The sequence below is a fragment of the Polistes fuscatus genome, unplaced genomic scaffold (genome assembly GCF_010416935.1).
Source record: "Polistes fuscatus isolate 324 unplaced genomic scaffold, CU_Pfus_HIC Scaffold10, whole genome shotgun sequence".
NCBI lineage: Eukaryota > Metazoa > Arthropoda > Insecta > Hymenoptera > Vespidae > Polistes > Polistes fuscatus.
In genome coordinates, this window is record NW_025112998.1 from 1,487,935 (window position 1) to 1,505,816 (window position 17,882).

Sequence of the window (17,882 nt, forward strand, 5' to 3'; positions counted from 1 at the left end):
TACTTTTGTTAAATATATCTCAATTATAAACGAAATTTGATGGTTAAAAGATTATGTAAATAAGTAGAATAATATAATAAATATCTAGTTATATAAAAAAAAAAGGTTACTTTTAAATATATTCATTTAACTTTTATTCATAATAATTTAAATTGTAAAACTTAGAATGTTATATGCAAAGAATAAGAAAAAGTTGTTAAGATAAAAAAATAGCAGAAGTTAAATTCTATACATAAAATATAATAAGTCAATTTCAGCATCTAAATCATAGAATTAAGAATGTTTACAATTGTATTCTCATAGAATTTTATTTTAAAAAATTAGAGAAAAAAATAAATTTTTTATTTCATAATTTCTACTTACATATATATTGTAAAACAACAACAAAATACTTCAACTGATAATAATTATTGTTAAAGTATAACCTCTAATGGCACATGAATAATCTGTGAATATCTTATATATAAGTTCACATTATATTAATAATTATAATCTTTATATATACACGATTCTTATTTAACTATTGTTTTTCTTATTGTTAATTTACTTTAAAAGAATATTTATTTAACTTTAAATATAGTTCACAAATAACTTCTCAAATGTATTATAGCTATAACCAACAGCGTGTTGCACTCAATGCCAGCGGTGCTCAATGCTAAACAGTAGGGTTCAACAGTAATACCAACTCAATTATCTTTAACAATAAATTTTTTAAGTTTTAGTAGTTAGTTTAGGTTTTCCACTATATTTAATGGTAACCCTGTTTTAGTGCATTATTATATATTATTGAAGTTATACTTCTTTTAGCGCGTTGGGGAAAATGTAATGGGGAGTGATTTTGTTCCGAGCGTCTGGAAAAACGACACCATGAAGTTTGTCAGTATTTACGACACGCGGCAAAGCGATTTCAAGTATACGGCATGAAGTTGTTTTCTCTTCTTCTTCCCCTTTTTTTCTTAAGCGGGTCACCCATCCAAATACTAATCGTACTCAGCGCCGCTTTACTCAAATGATCGAAGCGAGAACTAATGCTGTAACCGCGCCATGGCTGTTGACGCGTGAAGTAATTCGATATATCTCTCTTATATTTAGTGTGGACTAATATCTATATTTTGATATTTTCTTTTTCTTTTTTTATTCTTTCTTATATATATATAATAATAATTATTTTTTTTTTAAGTTATTTTTTTTCTTTGAAGTTTTTTTTTGAAGTTATTTTTGAGGTTATTGAGGTTATATTCGTTTTGGTACGGCAAAGAAGTATAACTTCTTACGTGCGTACATAAGTACACACACCAGTTTTTTATTATATTATATTATTGTGGCATTAAAAATGAACCGATGTCAAATAAGAAAGTGGAGGGGGTAAGAAGTGGCAACCCAATGGACTAGAGTATAGAAATACATCAACCAATCGTAACGAAGAGTTCAATGCGCGTAAAAGAGAACGTTCAATCAGCGAACAGAAAATTTCTACCAATCAGATCTTCAGTTCGTTAAAGGTACGTTTTTATTAATCGTCGCATACTTCTGTGATATGTGAAATGTAAACTCGCTTTAATTGTCCAATCATCTTCACCGTACACATACACCACACACACATAATAATATATAATATATAATATATACTTTTTATAAGATTATATATCAGATATGATTATAGCATTGACTTATCTTTAAATTACGTATATAGGTCATTATATTTAAATCTTTTAAGCTATTCTTTTACATAATAATAAACATATTTATATACAAAAGAATCAATTATATTTAAGCTACCCTAAATATGTTTCTTATATTACTCTCTTATCAATATCGATCTATATCCAAAATCTTTCTTTTTTGATAACAATAATGTTATCGCATGATAACAAAAGTATATAAATGTGAAGACATTGGTTATACGAAGAAATTAATTTATTAAATCGTTTAATCATCAAAACAAAGAGATGAGGCCTACGATTACTCTAGTTCAATTATTATTTATTGTCCTTTCGACAATCTTCGTATATGCATATTCAGCAGGTAAGTTAGAAAATTATATATTTTCTTTTAATGTTATTATTATTTTATGGTGCGGTAAAATATATATTTTTAAATTATCACATTTAATGATAACCATATAAAAACGCGCAAATACAGTCAAGTATTGAAATAAATAGGCAACCACTTAGTACATATAAAATGGCAGAAAATGAAGGGTAGAAAAGGTCTTTAAATATGTGTATTAAATATAATTTTTTAGGATCGAGCATCAAACAAATACAAGCATCGACCAATTTCTAATAAGGTATCAATTATTTATAATATTAAAAACTTAGATAAGACGGACGAACAATGCGTGATTTTTAATTATATTTTATAATTATCGTATGATCTTACACACACACACATAATAAGATTTGCATGCGATCTTCTTCTTCTTCTTCTTCTTTTCTTATTTTGTTTTTTTCAAATACAAAGATACTTACGTGCATACGTTCTACATTTGAAAACGTAAATTATCCCGCGCAATCGATATCGAAAGTAATAGAGGGAAAATGGAAAGAATGAAAAAGAAAGAAAGACAGGAAAAAGCAGAAAAAGATAGCAATATTGATAATAAGAAGAGAAAAATTTTTCAGTATTCTCTTTGCGTATCCTTAACCAGTTTTTTCCTGTCTCTCTCTCTCCCTCTAGGTTTTTTGTTTCACTCTTGATTGTCTCTTGATTTGGATTCGACATTCTCGAATACGACCTTCGTTAAAAATCGTGCCGTCATCAATGACGCTGACGACACAACGACGACGACGACAAAGAGAAGAACAGTATCGAAAGGCTGTTTTAACAAAACGAGTGTATCGATTTATTATCGTTAGCTTTCAAGTAAAGAAAGTTACATTGAAATTAGTTTGTCGTAAATAATAGGTATGATCGAGATCGCAATAACAGGTGTTTGTTTCTATAATTGCAAGTACGCCTAAGTTCAACGACGCCATTGAAGAAATCGTTGTTTCAAGTGGAAGTGAAAGAGAAAAAAGAAAATCGAGGAAGATCTGTTGTCATATACATATTAATAACGAGTAAAATACAACGACGTTTTATTTTATCGATCAGGAGTGGAGGCCACGTTAGATGAAAATGATGATTTGCGAGAGGTAATAATCGATCAATCGATTTTCATTATCTCTCGATGTATGTATGATGTATGTATGTATGTATGTGTTTATATGTAACCGGGTGTGATAACATATTTTTCAAAAGATATTTCGTCAAATATATCTACATATTTCATTTCATTTCCTATCTAATTAATAGTTTCAAACTCGTGACCATTTGATAAATATTAACTTCGCGTAGTAGAAAGATAAAGAAGAGAGAATACTAAAATTATTCAGTTTTGCATTTGTAATTTCAAGTAGACATGAATCATCATGCATTTGATGAACTTCGATAAAAATATATATTTAACTAGTGACAATATGTATTGATAATATTGTCAATATATTAATTATTTGTTGCAATTAAATATCAACGAGACGTTACGACGGCAATTATGAATTTTTTAACGACGTTATACTTCATTTAAGAAATCAAATAATTATGGTAAATATATTGTATCGGTCATTAAATATATTCAGTATATAATCGATATGTCTTACTATTGTGCTTATTTATCTTGTATAAAACTTACGAATAATCCGTGGTGGGGAGAAAAAAAAACGAGAGAAGACGACTCTACTTGGTACGATCGTACAGTTTCCGATTAAAACTATGGTCGCGTATATTTTAACAGTTGCATAAGTTTCTATAATACATGTGTAGATATATTTCTTTTTTTGATATAAAATATTAGCAATTTTTAATGTAAATTTTTGAAACAGAAAACGGGTATGGTGACACTGATCCAATGTCAACAAACAGCAGACAATAATCTACATGAAAAAGAACAAGATAATCGAACAGTCAACGAATTGTCACAAATCGATTCGTCACATAATTCGCCTAATAGTCGTGTTAAATTCGAACAATTACAATTATCTAAAGACAATAATAATACAGTGATAACAGCAGTTAATTCTAATGGTGTTATTAACAGTACTCCTACGCAGTGCAGTGACATAAATAATACAAAAAATGTAGTTGATCGTTGTGCAAATAATGGAAGCGTTGAAGAAGAAGAAGAAGAAGAAGAAGAAGAAGATGATGACGATGATGAAGACGAAAATGATACTGATTTTGAGGAAGAAGAATGGACGAAAGATTTACCAGTGTCCACTGTTGTGCAACATCAACAACAGATTTTGGTGCCAAATGGTAAAGTGGTCTTACCGAATGCTGATCCATCAACTTTCGGTGATATATGCGTGAAAAACTCAACGAACGTTCATCTGGGTAACAAAACTTTGTACAAGGGTCCGGTGACGATAAGACAGTTCATTTATTCGAATCCACCTTCGGTGGAAAATAAAGAAACAAATGAATTTGATGGACCACGTACATCGGACGCTAACGCATCCGATTTATCATTAGGTAAAACAGGAGGAAATGGTCTCAGCAGGCCTATTTTATCACAAAAGAATGATTATGAGAGAGGTAATTGTTTTATGATAATAATCATTTATTTATATTATTTGTTTCTTTTCTTTTTTTTCATTTATTCACGTTCATTAGTACCAATATGCCAAATTTCTCTCTCTCTACCGTGTTGCAGAATGTGCTGCGTAAATATGGCGCGTCTGACATGCCGCGATGAGAAAAACGTTTATCTCGATAATTGAGGATAAAAGGAAAAAACTTTCGCTTTATTATTATTATTCCATTGACGCATGTATACATCCAGACAGAAAGAGAGAGAGAAAATTTTCACTTTAATCATCTTTGTTTATGGCTAGCTTTCTCAATCTTTTACATGTAATTTTTTACCTATTTATTACCTAATTTATTCATTCGAGAAACTCTTTGTTAGATCTTGAAAATAAAACTATTAAATTAGAACGCGAGGAAATTATAATTATCTATGATGTAGATATCGTCATGGTTGGATAGATTAGGCTCCTAATCGTAGAAATTGTTCTTTTTCTCTTGTTTTTTTTTTTTTTTTTTTTTCAAAAATTATGAACTTGAACATTAGGCACGTGTGTTTATTCGGAATAAATCGAACATCAAAAATGGCCTGAATTATGATAAAGGTCAGACATAGATTACAGATGTGTACATGATTGTTACATTAAATAGTTATTTTTCTTATTATTCTAATTAATAATTATCAAATTTATTGGTATCATCAATAATTTCGTTTACTTATCACTTTTGTATAAAAAGACTATAAATACTTCAATCAGAATATTTATTAGCTGGATGTAATCTTTAAAATATATATGTCTAGTTCTTTTTTATTTTTCTTATTTTTTATCTTTTCAAAGAAGACGTTATCTTTCTAACGAAAAAAAAAAAAAAGAAAACATCGCAGCGATAAGGGCCACGAGAAGGAATAAAAAAACCCCCCCTAAAAAAATAATAATAATAATAATAATAAAATAACATCCAATCAGTTATTCCGCGAGATTATTTTTATATCGTACTTAACATTCGATATAAAGTAGCATTAAGTGGATTTATTTAAATCGTATGTGTCACATATTTGTTCGTTGCGATTTAATAATTTTTTATCTTTCATTTTTGTCGAGATATTTCATTTTACAACAACAATACGTACATTGATGGAAATGTATAATCAAATTTGTTATCAATCCTTGTACAAGTTTTAAAATATTATCTTGATCTAATTTCCGGTAGACAATGGATTACACGGTCCTATCGAAATCTATATATAATAGAAGATTAGAATGGAACTTAAGAAAGTCGAAAAGCAAAAGCCGTTTCAGTAACGATAATAATAGAACGCGCGTTCTTGCATTTTCATTTTATTTATTTATTTATTTATTAAACATTCAATAATGTTATGTTTTTTCACCGACATATTTAATTTATTTAATTATTCCTGGAACAAATATCATTTCGTAAAGTACAGTAAATGTTGCTCCTGTGATTCTTATTGTACTTCCATAGAGATAAATCAACCGATTCAGTTTTACAGGGAACGCCTTAATTGTTTAGAAAATGGTAAATTTATCAATTTTTCAATCTCTTTCATTTGTCTTCCATTGTACTAAATTTATAGACGTGGCTAATCAGATAATAATATTTGCAAATCTTAAAGTTCTTTTTCTAACTAACGGTATCATCGATTCTAACGGGATAGGATTAACTCGATAAAAGTAGACACCTACTTTTAAATTATCATAGAACCAATAAAAATAGATAAATATATATATATATATATATATTTTTTTTTTTTAATAAAATTTGTCTTCTACGAATAACTTAACATTTCTGGATTTTATATAATTATAAATTGAAAATATTTGACTTGTATAAAAAGTATTTTTCTTACTCTCTCTTTCTCTCATTATTATTTAAATTATTTTTAATTTTATTGATCTTGCAACAGTAACGAAAAAAATCGGCATGTATGACGTTATCTTTTTATTCATAATAATGAACTATTAATGCACATTCAAATAACATTTTCTTTATCTTTCTCACATACATATTGATCGATAAAAATATAAAAATCAAATAATTCTGATCTTTTGCATTGTGTATTATTGTGTCCTTTCTATTTTTTTAAATTAATCACTATTTTATAGTAAAAAACTGGCTATGGACGTGGCGATGCGCAGCACTTTTGTGTACAATAGCGTTAATAGTTGTGACCACAATCGTCGTGGCTTCTGTACTTCTCACACACAGACACGATGTCCCACCAGCTTTGGTTTTCCCGGAAATACCAGATTCTTCTCTCGAGGGTAATATCAATGTTCGTAATTTGAAACAAAATCAAAATCATTTCTCGTTTGATATATTTTCTTTCTGAACATAATCGACAAACGGTGCCGTTCTTTTTTTAATATTCTCGTTAGAGATATTTATATAAATAGATAAATAAATATAAGAGATACAGAAATACAAGATCCTTCCATTTGCAACTCTCGTATCCTATTTTGTTAAGATTCATTCTAATATTATCTTTCAAGGAATTTATATTATATAAAATAAATAAAATAGAAATTATATTTCGATATTTAATTATAGAATGAAATATAAATAATCTCTTAATACTGTGGTATAAACAATATCCCACTATGACACTTACATATTAACGAGGGACACTTCAAATTCTACCATGTTTCAAAGAAATAAATGTATAATTGAAAAATAAATTATTTTACTGCATCCAACGTATGATTAACAAAACCGACTTACCTATATAAAAATAGGAGAATTGTATTATCCATAAATAAATAAATAAAAATTCACATTTCAGGAGTCATAGTAAATAACGTGAGATTCATTCAGCGAAATGAATGGGGAGCACAGCCACCAGTGAAACCCTTGGGAAAATTGAAACTACCTGTCCCTTACGTTATCATCAGCCATACGGCCACTGAGTTTTGTACGACGCAATCGGAATGTACTCTCCACGTGAGATTCGCACAAACGTTTCACATCGAATCAAGAAATTGGTCGGACATTGGATACAATTTTCTCGTTGGTGGTGATGGTCTTGCTTACGTTGGACGTAGTTGGGATTACATAGGTGCACATGCCTTTGGTTATAATAATAAAAGCATAGGAATATCATTCATTGGTACGTTTAACTCTGTATTACCGCCAAAGGTTCAGCTACATGCCGCAGAAAAAATTATTGAATTAGGCGTTAAAGCTGGAAAAATCGACAAGGATTATAAATTACTTGGCCACCGGCAAGTATCGAAAACGTTAAGTCCTGGCGATGCACTTTACAGCAAAATAAAAACATGGCCTCATTGGGTACCTTTTCCTTAATACATCTTTTTAGAATCTTAATGTAGAACTCTTTTTTCTCTCTTTCTTCAAAGTATCATTCCAATAAATTTATCTGAATACTCTACTAACTTTTTCCTTTTGTTCTTGTTTTATGTTTCTCTCTAAGTTTTTAAACACTGAACGAACAAACGTGTTCATTCTCAGTGGTTCCTAATTGTTAACTGAACATTCTGATTTTATTTTTCTTTTGCGTGTTTTACATTCTGTATATGCGTGTGCGTGTATGCCTGTCTGTAAATTTTTATGATTGCATGTGTATTATTTTTAAACGTAGGCTTCTTCATAGGGGATTATCTTTTTTTGGGTATCTTACATTTTATCTGATGAGCTCGAATATCCTTCGCTCTTTTTTATGCATGAATGGAAGCATGCAACGATTTAATGCACTATACTATTTATACTTAATTTAAATTTTACATCACAAATATTATACAGCGATTATAAGAAAAAAAAAAATAAAAAGAAAATGTAAAATAAATGTAATTCATTGAAAAAGAAAATATTCACATTTATACATAAACTCTTTGTATATTATTTCGATGTTGGCTCGTAACGTGAATATGACAAACATTCCTAATTTCTTATTTCCTTGTAAACTTTGTTACACATTACATATATATATGTATATGTGTGTATATATGTCTAAAAGATTACATGAATATTATTTTAAGGCAACATAAAACGACATAATTATAATAATCCATGAACCCAGCATGGATTTTTATTCTGAATAGTTCCTAAATTACTTATTCTTTATACGTATGTATGCATGTATATATGTATGTATGTATGCATATAAATAAATAAATATATATACATACAAACACACATATAAAAATTCTCAAAATTAATACAAAGTTAAATTCGCCTTTAGTGCTAATAATATAAGCAGTGATTCGATTAAATAATATAAGCTACGTATTCGGAATAACTTTGATCACTTGGAACTACAAAATAGATATTTGTAATTCTTAATAATATAAAGAAAAATGACACAAGCAGTTGTATATAAGATATGGAAATATGCGACTGCCTAATATAACATTAGATGTAATATTTCAGTGATAGCATTTAAACAACACATTTAAATATATTTCTATGCCAATTATTGTCGGTTTCCCAGAGTTATCGAATGGCATCGTTTATAGATATATTATACTTTATTTTAAACCTAAAATCCTCTCTGCAACTCCAAGGTAATAAACTGTTTGTGCAATTCCAAATAACGGTGCTATTACTATCATCCTGCATGCACCTCCTTTAAAGAACGCGGTTGGTCCTTCGTTGACAAATGTTTTTCTGTAAAATAACAAAAATATGAATTTGATGATATTAATATAAAAAGATAATAATATATAAAATGTATTCTCACTTAATGCAATCTAATACTCCATCGTATGAAGGTTCACCAGGTGCCTTCTTAATAGCTTGTAATCTTGTTTTAATAACATCAAAAGGATTAACTAATAATGCAGCTGTGGAACCAGCAGCACATCCAGCAAGGAATGAACACCAAAATACAGCTAGAAAAGATAAAGCACAATACATTAGTCGCATGTTTTAAATTAAATGGCGGCAAAGTGCATACAGCGCCTCCTATGAGTTTATCGTGGAAACTTTAACCTCGAATTTAGCTACCATAGCGTCATCTTTTCTCTCTCGTTGTCGAGTCATCATTGGCGATATGTTGAAAAGTTTCGTCAATGCATAGATTTGTGAGTGTAGTTTCAAGTTAACCGTAAATAACTATTAAATTTTGCTATAAATAAAATCACGAAATAAAGATCACATTGTAAGAATTCATTTCTACGACTGAAATAGTACAAAATGAGTCGTAGAAGAGTACACGAGGAAGACGATGGATACGAACGTGTCTATAAAAAGCGAAGACGTGTTTCAGAAAATCAAGAAATTGAAGATCGTTTAGAATCTTTAATTCTAAGAGTAGGCGAAAAATCAACATCTTCCTTAGAAAGTAATTTAGAAGGTCTTGCTTCGGTTTTGGAAGCTGATCTTGGATTATTTCGTAGTAAGATACTACGAATTTTAACAGATTGTGCTATTAAAATGCCAGAAAAATGTACCATTTATACAACCTTAGTTGGCTTACTAAATGCAAAAAATTTCAATTTTGGGGGTGAATTTGTTGATTACATGGTAAAGAATTTCAAAGATGCTTTGAAAGCATGCAAATGGAATGTAGCAAGATATTCGCTGAGATTCCTTGCAGATTTAGTTAATTGTCATGTTCTATCGTGTGGCTCATTAATGCAGCTATTTGATAATATGTTAGATGCTGCAAATGAAGATAGTGTACCACAAGTAAGACGCGATTGGTACGTTTTTGCTGTTTTATCGACATTACCATGGGTCGGAAGAGAACTCTACGAGAAAAAAGAACAAGAATTGGATCATTTAATGGTAACCATTGAAATATTTTTAAACAAACGTAGCAAGAAACATCAGCCAGCTTTAAGAGTTTGGTCGAGCGACACACCTCATCCCCAAGAAGAATATTTGGATTGCTTATGGGCACAAGTTAGAAAACTTAGGCAAGACAATTGGGCAGAGAAACATATTCCCAGACCATACCTTGCTTTTGACTCTATTTTGTGTGAAGCGTTACAACACAATTTGCCTGCAATAATACCCCCTCCGCATCATGAAAATTGTACCTATCCATTGCCTACTGCTGTCTTTCGTATGTTTGATTATACAGATTGTCCCGCAGAAGGACCTCTATTACCTGGTAGCCATGCCATTGAAAGATTTCTCATAGAGGAACATTTGCGCCAAATTATTAACAATTACTATTTTGAAAGGAAAGACTGTGCTGCACAATTATTGAACTTTCCATATAAAGCCAAAATTCCTTTGGATTATTGTATAGTTGAAGTAATATTTGGAGAATTATTTAGATTACCAACGCCTAAACATCTTGAAATTTGTTATGGATCTATTTTGATAGAACTTTGCAAACTACAGCCTTCAACAATGCCACAAGTATTGGCTCAAGCAACGGAAATTCTGTTTCGTCGAATAGACAGCATGGCAGCTACTGCTTTCGACCGTTTTGTTTGGTGGTTTTCATATCATTTGAGTAACTTTCAATTCCGATGGTCCTGGGAAGATTGGGATTCTTGTTTACAACGTGATCCAGAGCATCCAAGACCTAAATTTATTAGAGAAGTATTGCAGAAAGCCTTACGGTTATCATATTATCAGAGGATTCGTGATATGATGCCAGAATCGTATGCGGAATTAATACCTGCACTACCAGAACCTGTATATAAATATTCATCAGAAGGAGCAAGCTCTCTACCTGGTACTGCTGCAGCTCATGAACTAGTTGTATCAATAAGACGTAAATGTACACCTGAAGAAGTTTTAAATGTTCTAAATACTTTGCCAGGACCTAAGGATCACGAAGAAACAAACAATTTCAATCCGCTGAAAATAGATGTTTTTGTTCAAACGTTACTTAATCTTGGTTCTAAAAGTTTTAGTCACAGTTTTGCAGCTATAGGAAAATTTCATTATGTCTTTAAAGTACTTGCCGAAACGGAAGAAGCTGAAATATGTATATTAAGAAATATGTATGCATTATGGAAGAATCATTATCAAATGATGACAGTATTAACGGATAAATTTTTGAAAACTGGCATAATAGAATGCAGTGCTATCGCTAATTGGATATTTTCTAAAGAAATGGCATCAGAATTTACAAAACTGTATATATGGGAAATCTTGCATCTTACGATAAGGAAAAAAAATAAACACGTCATTAAACTAACCACAGAATTGGCAGAAGCTAGAGAAAAATTAAGAAGGGCTGAAAGTAGATCTGGTTCTTCTTCGGAGGATGATGACACTAATAAAGACCGTAATAGAGAGAAACCATCAGAAGATGTTGTAGAAAGAATGGAGGAGAAACTAGAAGCAGCACAAGCAGATCAGAAAAATTTGTTTCTCATCATATTTCAGCGATTTATAATGATTCTTTCAGAGCATTTAGTTAGATGTGATACAGATAATATTGATTACAATACTCATTGGTATAAATGGACTATAGGACGACTACAACAAGTGTTCTTGACCCATCACGAACAAGTACAGAAATATTCATCAACTTTAGAAACATTATTATTTACTCCAGATTTGGATCCTCATATTTTAGATGTATTTCATCAGTTTGTATCTTTAAGAGCATAATTCTAATATAAAACGCATAATTGTAATTATATTCAAAAACAAATAATTTAAGTGGCTTAAATTTGTAAATCATGATTACCATGAGTTGGTAAAAGATCCTATTTACATTCATAATTATATTGTAACTGTACAATACGATGTAATTGTACAGTAATATAAGAAAAGTCTGCTTTATCACTCCTAATTATAATATCAATGACAGAAAAAATAACAAGGCAAATATATTGCTTATATATAATGCATTTATGTACAAGTATTTATAAGTATGGGAACTAGTATTAGCAAGAATAAAGTATTCTTCGATTGATACATAACTATGGGGATTCGTATAATATTTTGTGAATTTAACTAAATTAATGAGATACCAAACGTATACATGTTTTCTGACTAAAACTATATGTTCTATAACTATGACTATTTTATATCTAAAGTATCTTAAATACATGCTCGACTCTGCTGTAATTTTGTAGAAAGACTTATTATCATTACACAAAATAAATCTTAATAAAAGAATCTTAGATGACCAAACAGATATTATATAATCTTTCACTGTAACAAGCCTGTATTGTTTACGAGCCCCAAAGAAATTCATTGCATCTATAATAGATAGGCAATAGAAACTAATTATATAATGAATCGAAAAACTTATAATCTTCAAAATAATATCTATAAATTCTAAAAGAATTTCTTTTAAAATCTTATTAAATGTACTTTTTCTGTAAAATTGACTCTTGAAAAGGATTTGTTGAAAATATATTTGATAAATATATTTTATACGAAATAAGTAGATCAATAACTTACATGATCCATCTTCTCGTTTTGGCCCAAGATCATTTAGTCTAGCAAACAAAGGAAAGTAAATAATGGAAAACGTAACATCTCTTAGTGCCGTTGCTCCTGTTCCTTGATAAAGTCCCAGTATTCCTCTTTGTTTAAGAAGATCCTTAGTTAAAGATAACGCTGATGTTTTCGGTACAGTCTTTCCAGCTATAACAAAGAAGAAATATATTATAAAACAAATTTGACAAATAGTTTAGTCATATCTTTAATATTTTATATCTCAATATATTCTAAATTATTTATATACATGGCGCATAATGTCAGTATTGTAATAAAATATAATTTAAAAATTTCTATATATATATATATAATTATATAATATAATATAATTTTATATATATAATATAATATAATTTTTATAATATAATAAATAAGAAAAAAGAAATAAAATAAGTATATAATTAACAAATATTCAATTACTTACATTCTTTTGCAGCTGCAGCAACTCTTCCTGCATCCTGCATTTGAATTTTAAGTAATTCCATTGGTGTAGTAATAACTATTTGACAAGCTCCTGCTAATCCTCCAGCCAACATTTCACGTTCTAATGGCAGTTGTTGGCTATGGAAATTAACGAAGAAAAAAAGAATAGAACAAATAAAAAGATAACATATTGAAAAGATTTGTTTTGAACAAATTTTCACACTAAATTAATAAATACAAATGGGGCTATCATAATTGGGTCATATGCTTTAGAAATGGTGAAACTATTCGTGTGATTAAAGATTACAATCACATCTACTTGTGGGGGAAATCGCACAAATTTCTTTTTTCTTTTTAATATATGCCTTATCTGTTAACATATGTTCTTTTCTCATTATATATTGTAACTTAACAATTGCAATAAAAGTACACTGCTTGCGCAGTGATAAACTCATCTCAATGATAAACCAGTATTACACATACATTATAACAAATAACATAAATACATATTACATGTTAAAAATATTGTCAAAAACCATATTTTTTTCTTAATATGATTAGATAGAGGAATAGGAAAGATCCAGTGTTGACAATTTATTGTAATGACATTTTTTAGCGAGAATTTATAATTAATTATATTAATAATCATATAGACAAATTTATTTACGAATAAAAACACGAAAGGGAAAAAGATAATATTAAAAGTTCTATAATATTTTATTGCAATCTCTTATTGTTAGTATAGGAGGAACTCGCCAAAAAATGCTCTACGGATCTCAATTCAACCATTTGACATTTTTTACACGTACTTTTTTTGTTAGTGTATGTTGCATTTGCGCTATAGAGATTCTTCATGACTCTGCCTGTATGCTTGTACACACATCCCTCAGTGATAAAATACTTTTTTTTACTGCCACCTCCTGATTTTCTATTTTTCTTGTCAGGCTTGTGTATCATCCATACCATACATGATATACGCTTTGTTACGGAAGAACATAATCATATAAATAATAATCTATAAAATTTTGTGTAAAAAGAAATTTGTAAATTGTTTTTTTCTTTTTTCTTCTTTTTTTTTTTTTAATGTTTCGTTTTTTCTTTTTCTTTTTTTTTTGTTTGTATCAATGCAGGTGCAGTTAAAAATTTATAGTGAAATAAATTAATTGACGTGCATAATCTATTTGTTTTCTTTCTCTCTTTGATATACTTGCGTATAGGCAAATATTGTAATCAAACAATTAAGTGCGATGTTTTTTTTTAATTAAATAATAATAATAATAATAATAATAATAATATTTTAAAAGAAAATTAAATAAATCAATTGAAAATTTGTAAAGAAAATTAAAAAAAGGGCAAAACGATGGTAAATTCGACAAATAATACAACAAAATAATTCCAACATCTAATATATATACATATATATTATAAACGTTGGACTCTCTTGTTTAAATTTGTCGATTTGTGTTGTGCCTTGTTAGAGACATCGTACCTGATAAAAATATAGTTGATACGTATTTAAACATCCACATAAACATACCCAGGACCAGTGGAGAGGTAATGTCTAAATGTGTCATTGGCAGTGAGTTTAATGGCTTTTTCCGGTGTAATCAATAAAATATTTACACCGGATCCTTTGTACATTCCAAAATATCCTTCCGCTTTATAAGTCTTCTTAAAACAATCGAACCTATAAAAATATTTATTTATTATTAAGTTTCCCTTTCTTTTTTATTTTCTTTTTCAATTAAATTCGTCAACAAGAAAATTATCGATTGAAGTTAAAAATAAAATTGTGTAATATAAAACGTTATTGTCGTGTTAGTGATATTTTTAAAATGACATTGAAAATTTAAACACTATTAATTAGCATACATACGAATTAATTGAGCAGAGTTCTCATTTATCCAAGTTTTAACTTACATCGAGCTATACATTCGTTCGCCATTTGGTCCAATTACTTGATTTTGTAACCGCGTTTTTACCAAATCCAAAGGAAATACTACAGATACGCCGATAATTCCGGCAATTCCTCCATTTATTATCTTTGGTAAAAGCCTAAAATAAAAACATTTTATATTGTATAAATCGATAAACGATATATATATTGATTTACAACTTGTTCATCGAGTTTCTATATTTTTCAAATATCCGCACCAAAAATAGAAAAACGCGCGAGATTTGAATGCAAGATATTTTATAAAATATCTACACACACACACAGACAATTTATTAATACGATTATTAATTTAATAATACGTAATGCGATTCATTATTACATAAAATTGCATTAAAATCATATTAATAAATATAATACAATTTATTATTACATAAAAATATAATTTTAGTGTCAATTTATTATAACACATAAATTAAATCTAAACGCAATTTAATTTAATAACAAATTACATTGTATTTATTAATACAGTCGACCTCGTGTAGCAATTTAAATAAACGATCTCGTATTTAATGGGACACAATTGAAACCAGCAAGCAGTTATTTCTTGGCAATTGTAAGACGATCGTACAATAATCTTACTTACTTAAATTGATCAGGAATTGACTTTGGTGAATCTTTCTGCGCCATTGAAAATCAGTATTTCTATTTAATATCTGTAATTCATATTGTAATAATTAAATAATATTCATATTTTATTTAATAATTGTAAAAATATTCATTTTTATTCTTACAATATACAAGAGACAATTTACTGTTGTATATATATATATAAGACTTACATAATACTCTCTTATCATTAACTATTATAAAAAAAATATAGTATAAAAGATAAAATATGTTGAACTCAGATTACAGAGAAAATTTAACAAGAATTCCTTTTAATATTAATAATAATTCATATTCTTTTATTTGTGTGTATTTCATCTAAATAATTATATATCCTATTTTTCTTAATAAAAAACAATAATTGTAACATTAAATCTATAAAATATTTGCTATTATGCATAATCACAAATCTCTAATTAATCATGTGCAAATATAATAAAACGATAATAATAATCATTTTATAATATCAATGTATAATTTTTCTCTTCTCTTTCAAAGAATTGAGTTACATTTAAAATCGTTTTTTTTTCTACTTGTTCTAAAAATATTTATTAGACATCTCTACATCATTGTAGTCAATTATTATTATTATTATTACTATCATACACATTCACATTTATATTCAATATATATTTAGACTGAGATAGGTATATTGTTTAAAAATGTATAAATTGTTTGTCAAATATATATATAGAATATAAGAGAATCAGTTGAGATTCTGATTTGAAGATTATTATAGCTTGTATTTCTCAATAGTAATAAAACGATACTGTAGACATATAGAGTGAATTGAGGCTAAATTAAATTGAGAATACAAAATTTGGGAAATGTGTCACATCAATAATAAGTATGTACATACAATTAAAGCTCGTTTACACGTGTAGTGAAAAAAAGAAAGAAAGAAAGTAAGAAAGAAAGAAAGAATATTAGAAAGAAGACTTATTTTCTTCCTTTCTTTTTTTTAAATAATAAAATTTATAACATAAACTTAAATTGTTATAATAACATTAACATTAAATCATTGAAATTTATTTAACGGGAAGTATATATGCAAAGATTTATAGTTATTATTTAACTATGATCATCTCTTAGAATAGCGAATAATATTCTTAATGAAAATGCAACACATTTCTTCTTGAAATATCAAAATGTCATGGAAAAAAAGAATATAACTTGATAGGTGGTGCTTACCTCACACTAAGAACAGATGATAACGATAAAACTTTTGTTTTATCACTCACAATTTAATTTATTATAAGATTAGTGCACGTTCACTGACATTAAAACCCATTCGTTCAACCTTTGACAGGAGCCACTGAAGTTCTGTCGTCGTTTTAAGGTTGATCCTCAATGAAATGTCATCTGATATACAATAATGAGTGATAAACTTTGGCTATAACGTTTAAGTATCCACTCACAATTGCATAACTTTTTGCATCAACTGAAATCAACTAATCAATGAAATCTTCTATCTAATACTGGCACATGATTGGACGACATTGTAAACACTTTATACGAATACAAATTCACAGTACAATACCACAGTAACAATTTGAGCGCGCTTTTCAAATATATTTTACACGACAATTTGATTTTATTCTATTTATGATTTTTGTAAATCATAATTACATGTATATATTTATGTATACGCTGAGATGGAAAAAAATAAATGATCAGAAACATTTATTGTTGAAAGAATTTATGTTCACACGATGATGTAAATTCCACATTTTATTTTATGTGGAATTTAATCAAATTTTAGTATTTTCGATGCATACATCAGTTTATAGGATAATAATTTTGTTCTAAATACTCCCTATTATAAATACAGAATATTAACTATATCATAATAATAATACTAATATAACTAATACTATTTTTATATACAAATATATGGAAACGTATATATTATATACGTATTATATATATATTT

The 17,882-nt window shown here is 28.4% G+C and overlaps 3 protein-coding genes across 6 annotated transcripts; 2 read left to right on the forward strand and 1 right to left on the reverse strand.

Moving 5' to 3' along the window:
* Positions 1 to 1,279: 1,279 nt before the first annotated feature.
* LOC122526111 (peptidoglycan-recognition protein LC-like) lies at positions 1,280 to 9,134 on the forward strand. 4 transcript variants are annotated; one of them, XM_043649281.1, is made up of 5 exons: positions 2,620 to 3,185; positions 3,864 to 4,575; positions 6,693 to 6,851; positions 7,370 to 7,642; positions 7,723 to 7,892. In XM_043649281.1, the coding sequence occupies exons 1-5, from the start codon at positions 3,177 to 3,179 to the stop codon at positions 7,752 to 7,754; spliced, it is 1,185 nt and encodes a 394-aa protein (XP_043505216.1). In that variant the 5' UTR covers positions 2,620 to 3,176; the 3' UTR covers positions 7,755 to 7,892. The 4 variants fall into 4 exon arrangements, with proteins under 4 accessions (XP_043505215.1, XP_043505216.1, XP_043505213.1 ...); XM_043649280.1 differs by lacking the exon at positions 2,620 to 3,185 and adding an exon at positions 1,280 to 1,502 and having other exon boundaries at positions 7,370 to 9,134; XM_043649278.1 differs by having other exon boundaries at positions 7,370 to 9,134.
* Positions 8,831 to 17,394, reverse strand: LOC122526112 (mitochondrial glutamate carrier 1-like). The gene is made up of 8 exons (XM_043649283.1): positions 17,141 to 17,394; positions 15,927 to 15,996; positions 15,307 to 15,441; positions 14,924 to 15,073; positions 13,388 to 13,524; positions 12,925 to 13,110; positions 9,284 to 9,434; positions 8,831 to 9,210 (listed from the first exon to the last, which is right to left on the reverse strand). The coding sequence occupies exons 2-8, from the start codon at positions 15,968 to 15,970 to the stop codon at positions 9,072 to 9,074; spliced, it is 942 nt and encodes a 313-aa protein (XP_043505218.1). The 5' UTR covers positions 15,971 to 15,996; positions 17,141 to 17,394; the 3' UTR covers positions 8,831 to 9,071.
* On the forward strand, positions 9,461 to 12,437 carry LOC122526109 (nuclear cap-binding protein subunit 1). Its single transcript, XM_043649277.1, has one exon. The coding sequence runs from the start codon at positions 9,739 to 9,741 to the stop codon at positions 12,121 to 12,123; it is 2,385 nt and encodes a 794-aa protein (XP_043505212.1). The 5' UTR covers positions 9,461 to 9,738; the 3' UTR covers positions 12,124 to 12,437.
* Positions 17,395 to 17,882: the final 488 nt, after the last annotated feature.

What these genes read in the sequence shown, in the direction of transcription:
- LOC122526111 (XM_043649278.1), top strand. An exon ending in AAAGAATGATTATGAGAGAG is followed by an intron (nt 4,576 to 6,692) that starts GTAATTGTTTTA and finishes ACTATTTTATAG; the next exon opens with TAAAAAACTGGCTATGGACG. An exon ending in ACCAGATTCTTCTCTCGAGG is followed by an intron (nt 6,852 to 7,369) that starts GTAATATCAATG and finishes TTCACATTTCAG; the next exon opens with GAGTCATAGTAAATAACGTG.
- LOC122526109 (XM_043649277.1), top strand. Translation starts at nt 9,739, where the DNA reads ATGAGTCGTAGAAGAGTACACGAGGAAGACGATGGATACGAACGTGTC.
- LOC122526112 (XM_043649283.1), bottom strand. Translation starts at nt 15,970, where the DNA reads ATGGCGCAGAAAGATTCACCAAAGTCAATTCCTGATCAATTTAA. An exon ending in GAACGAATGTATAGCTCGAT is followed by an intron (nt 15,074 to 15,306) that starts GTAAGTTAAAAC and finishes ATATTTTTATAG; the next exon opens with GTTCGATTGTTTTAAGAAGA. An exon ending in GGAGTATTAGATTGCATTAA is followed by an intron (nt 9,211 to 9,283) that starts GTGAGAATACAT and finishes GTTATTTTACAG; the next exon opens with AAAAACATTTGTCAACGAAG.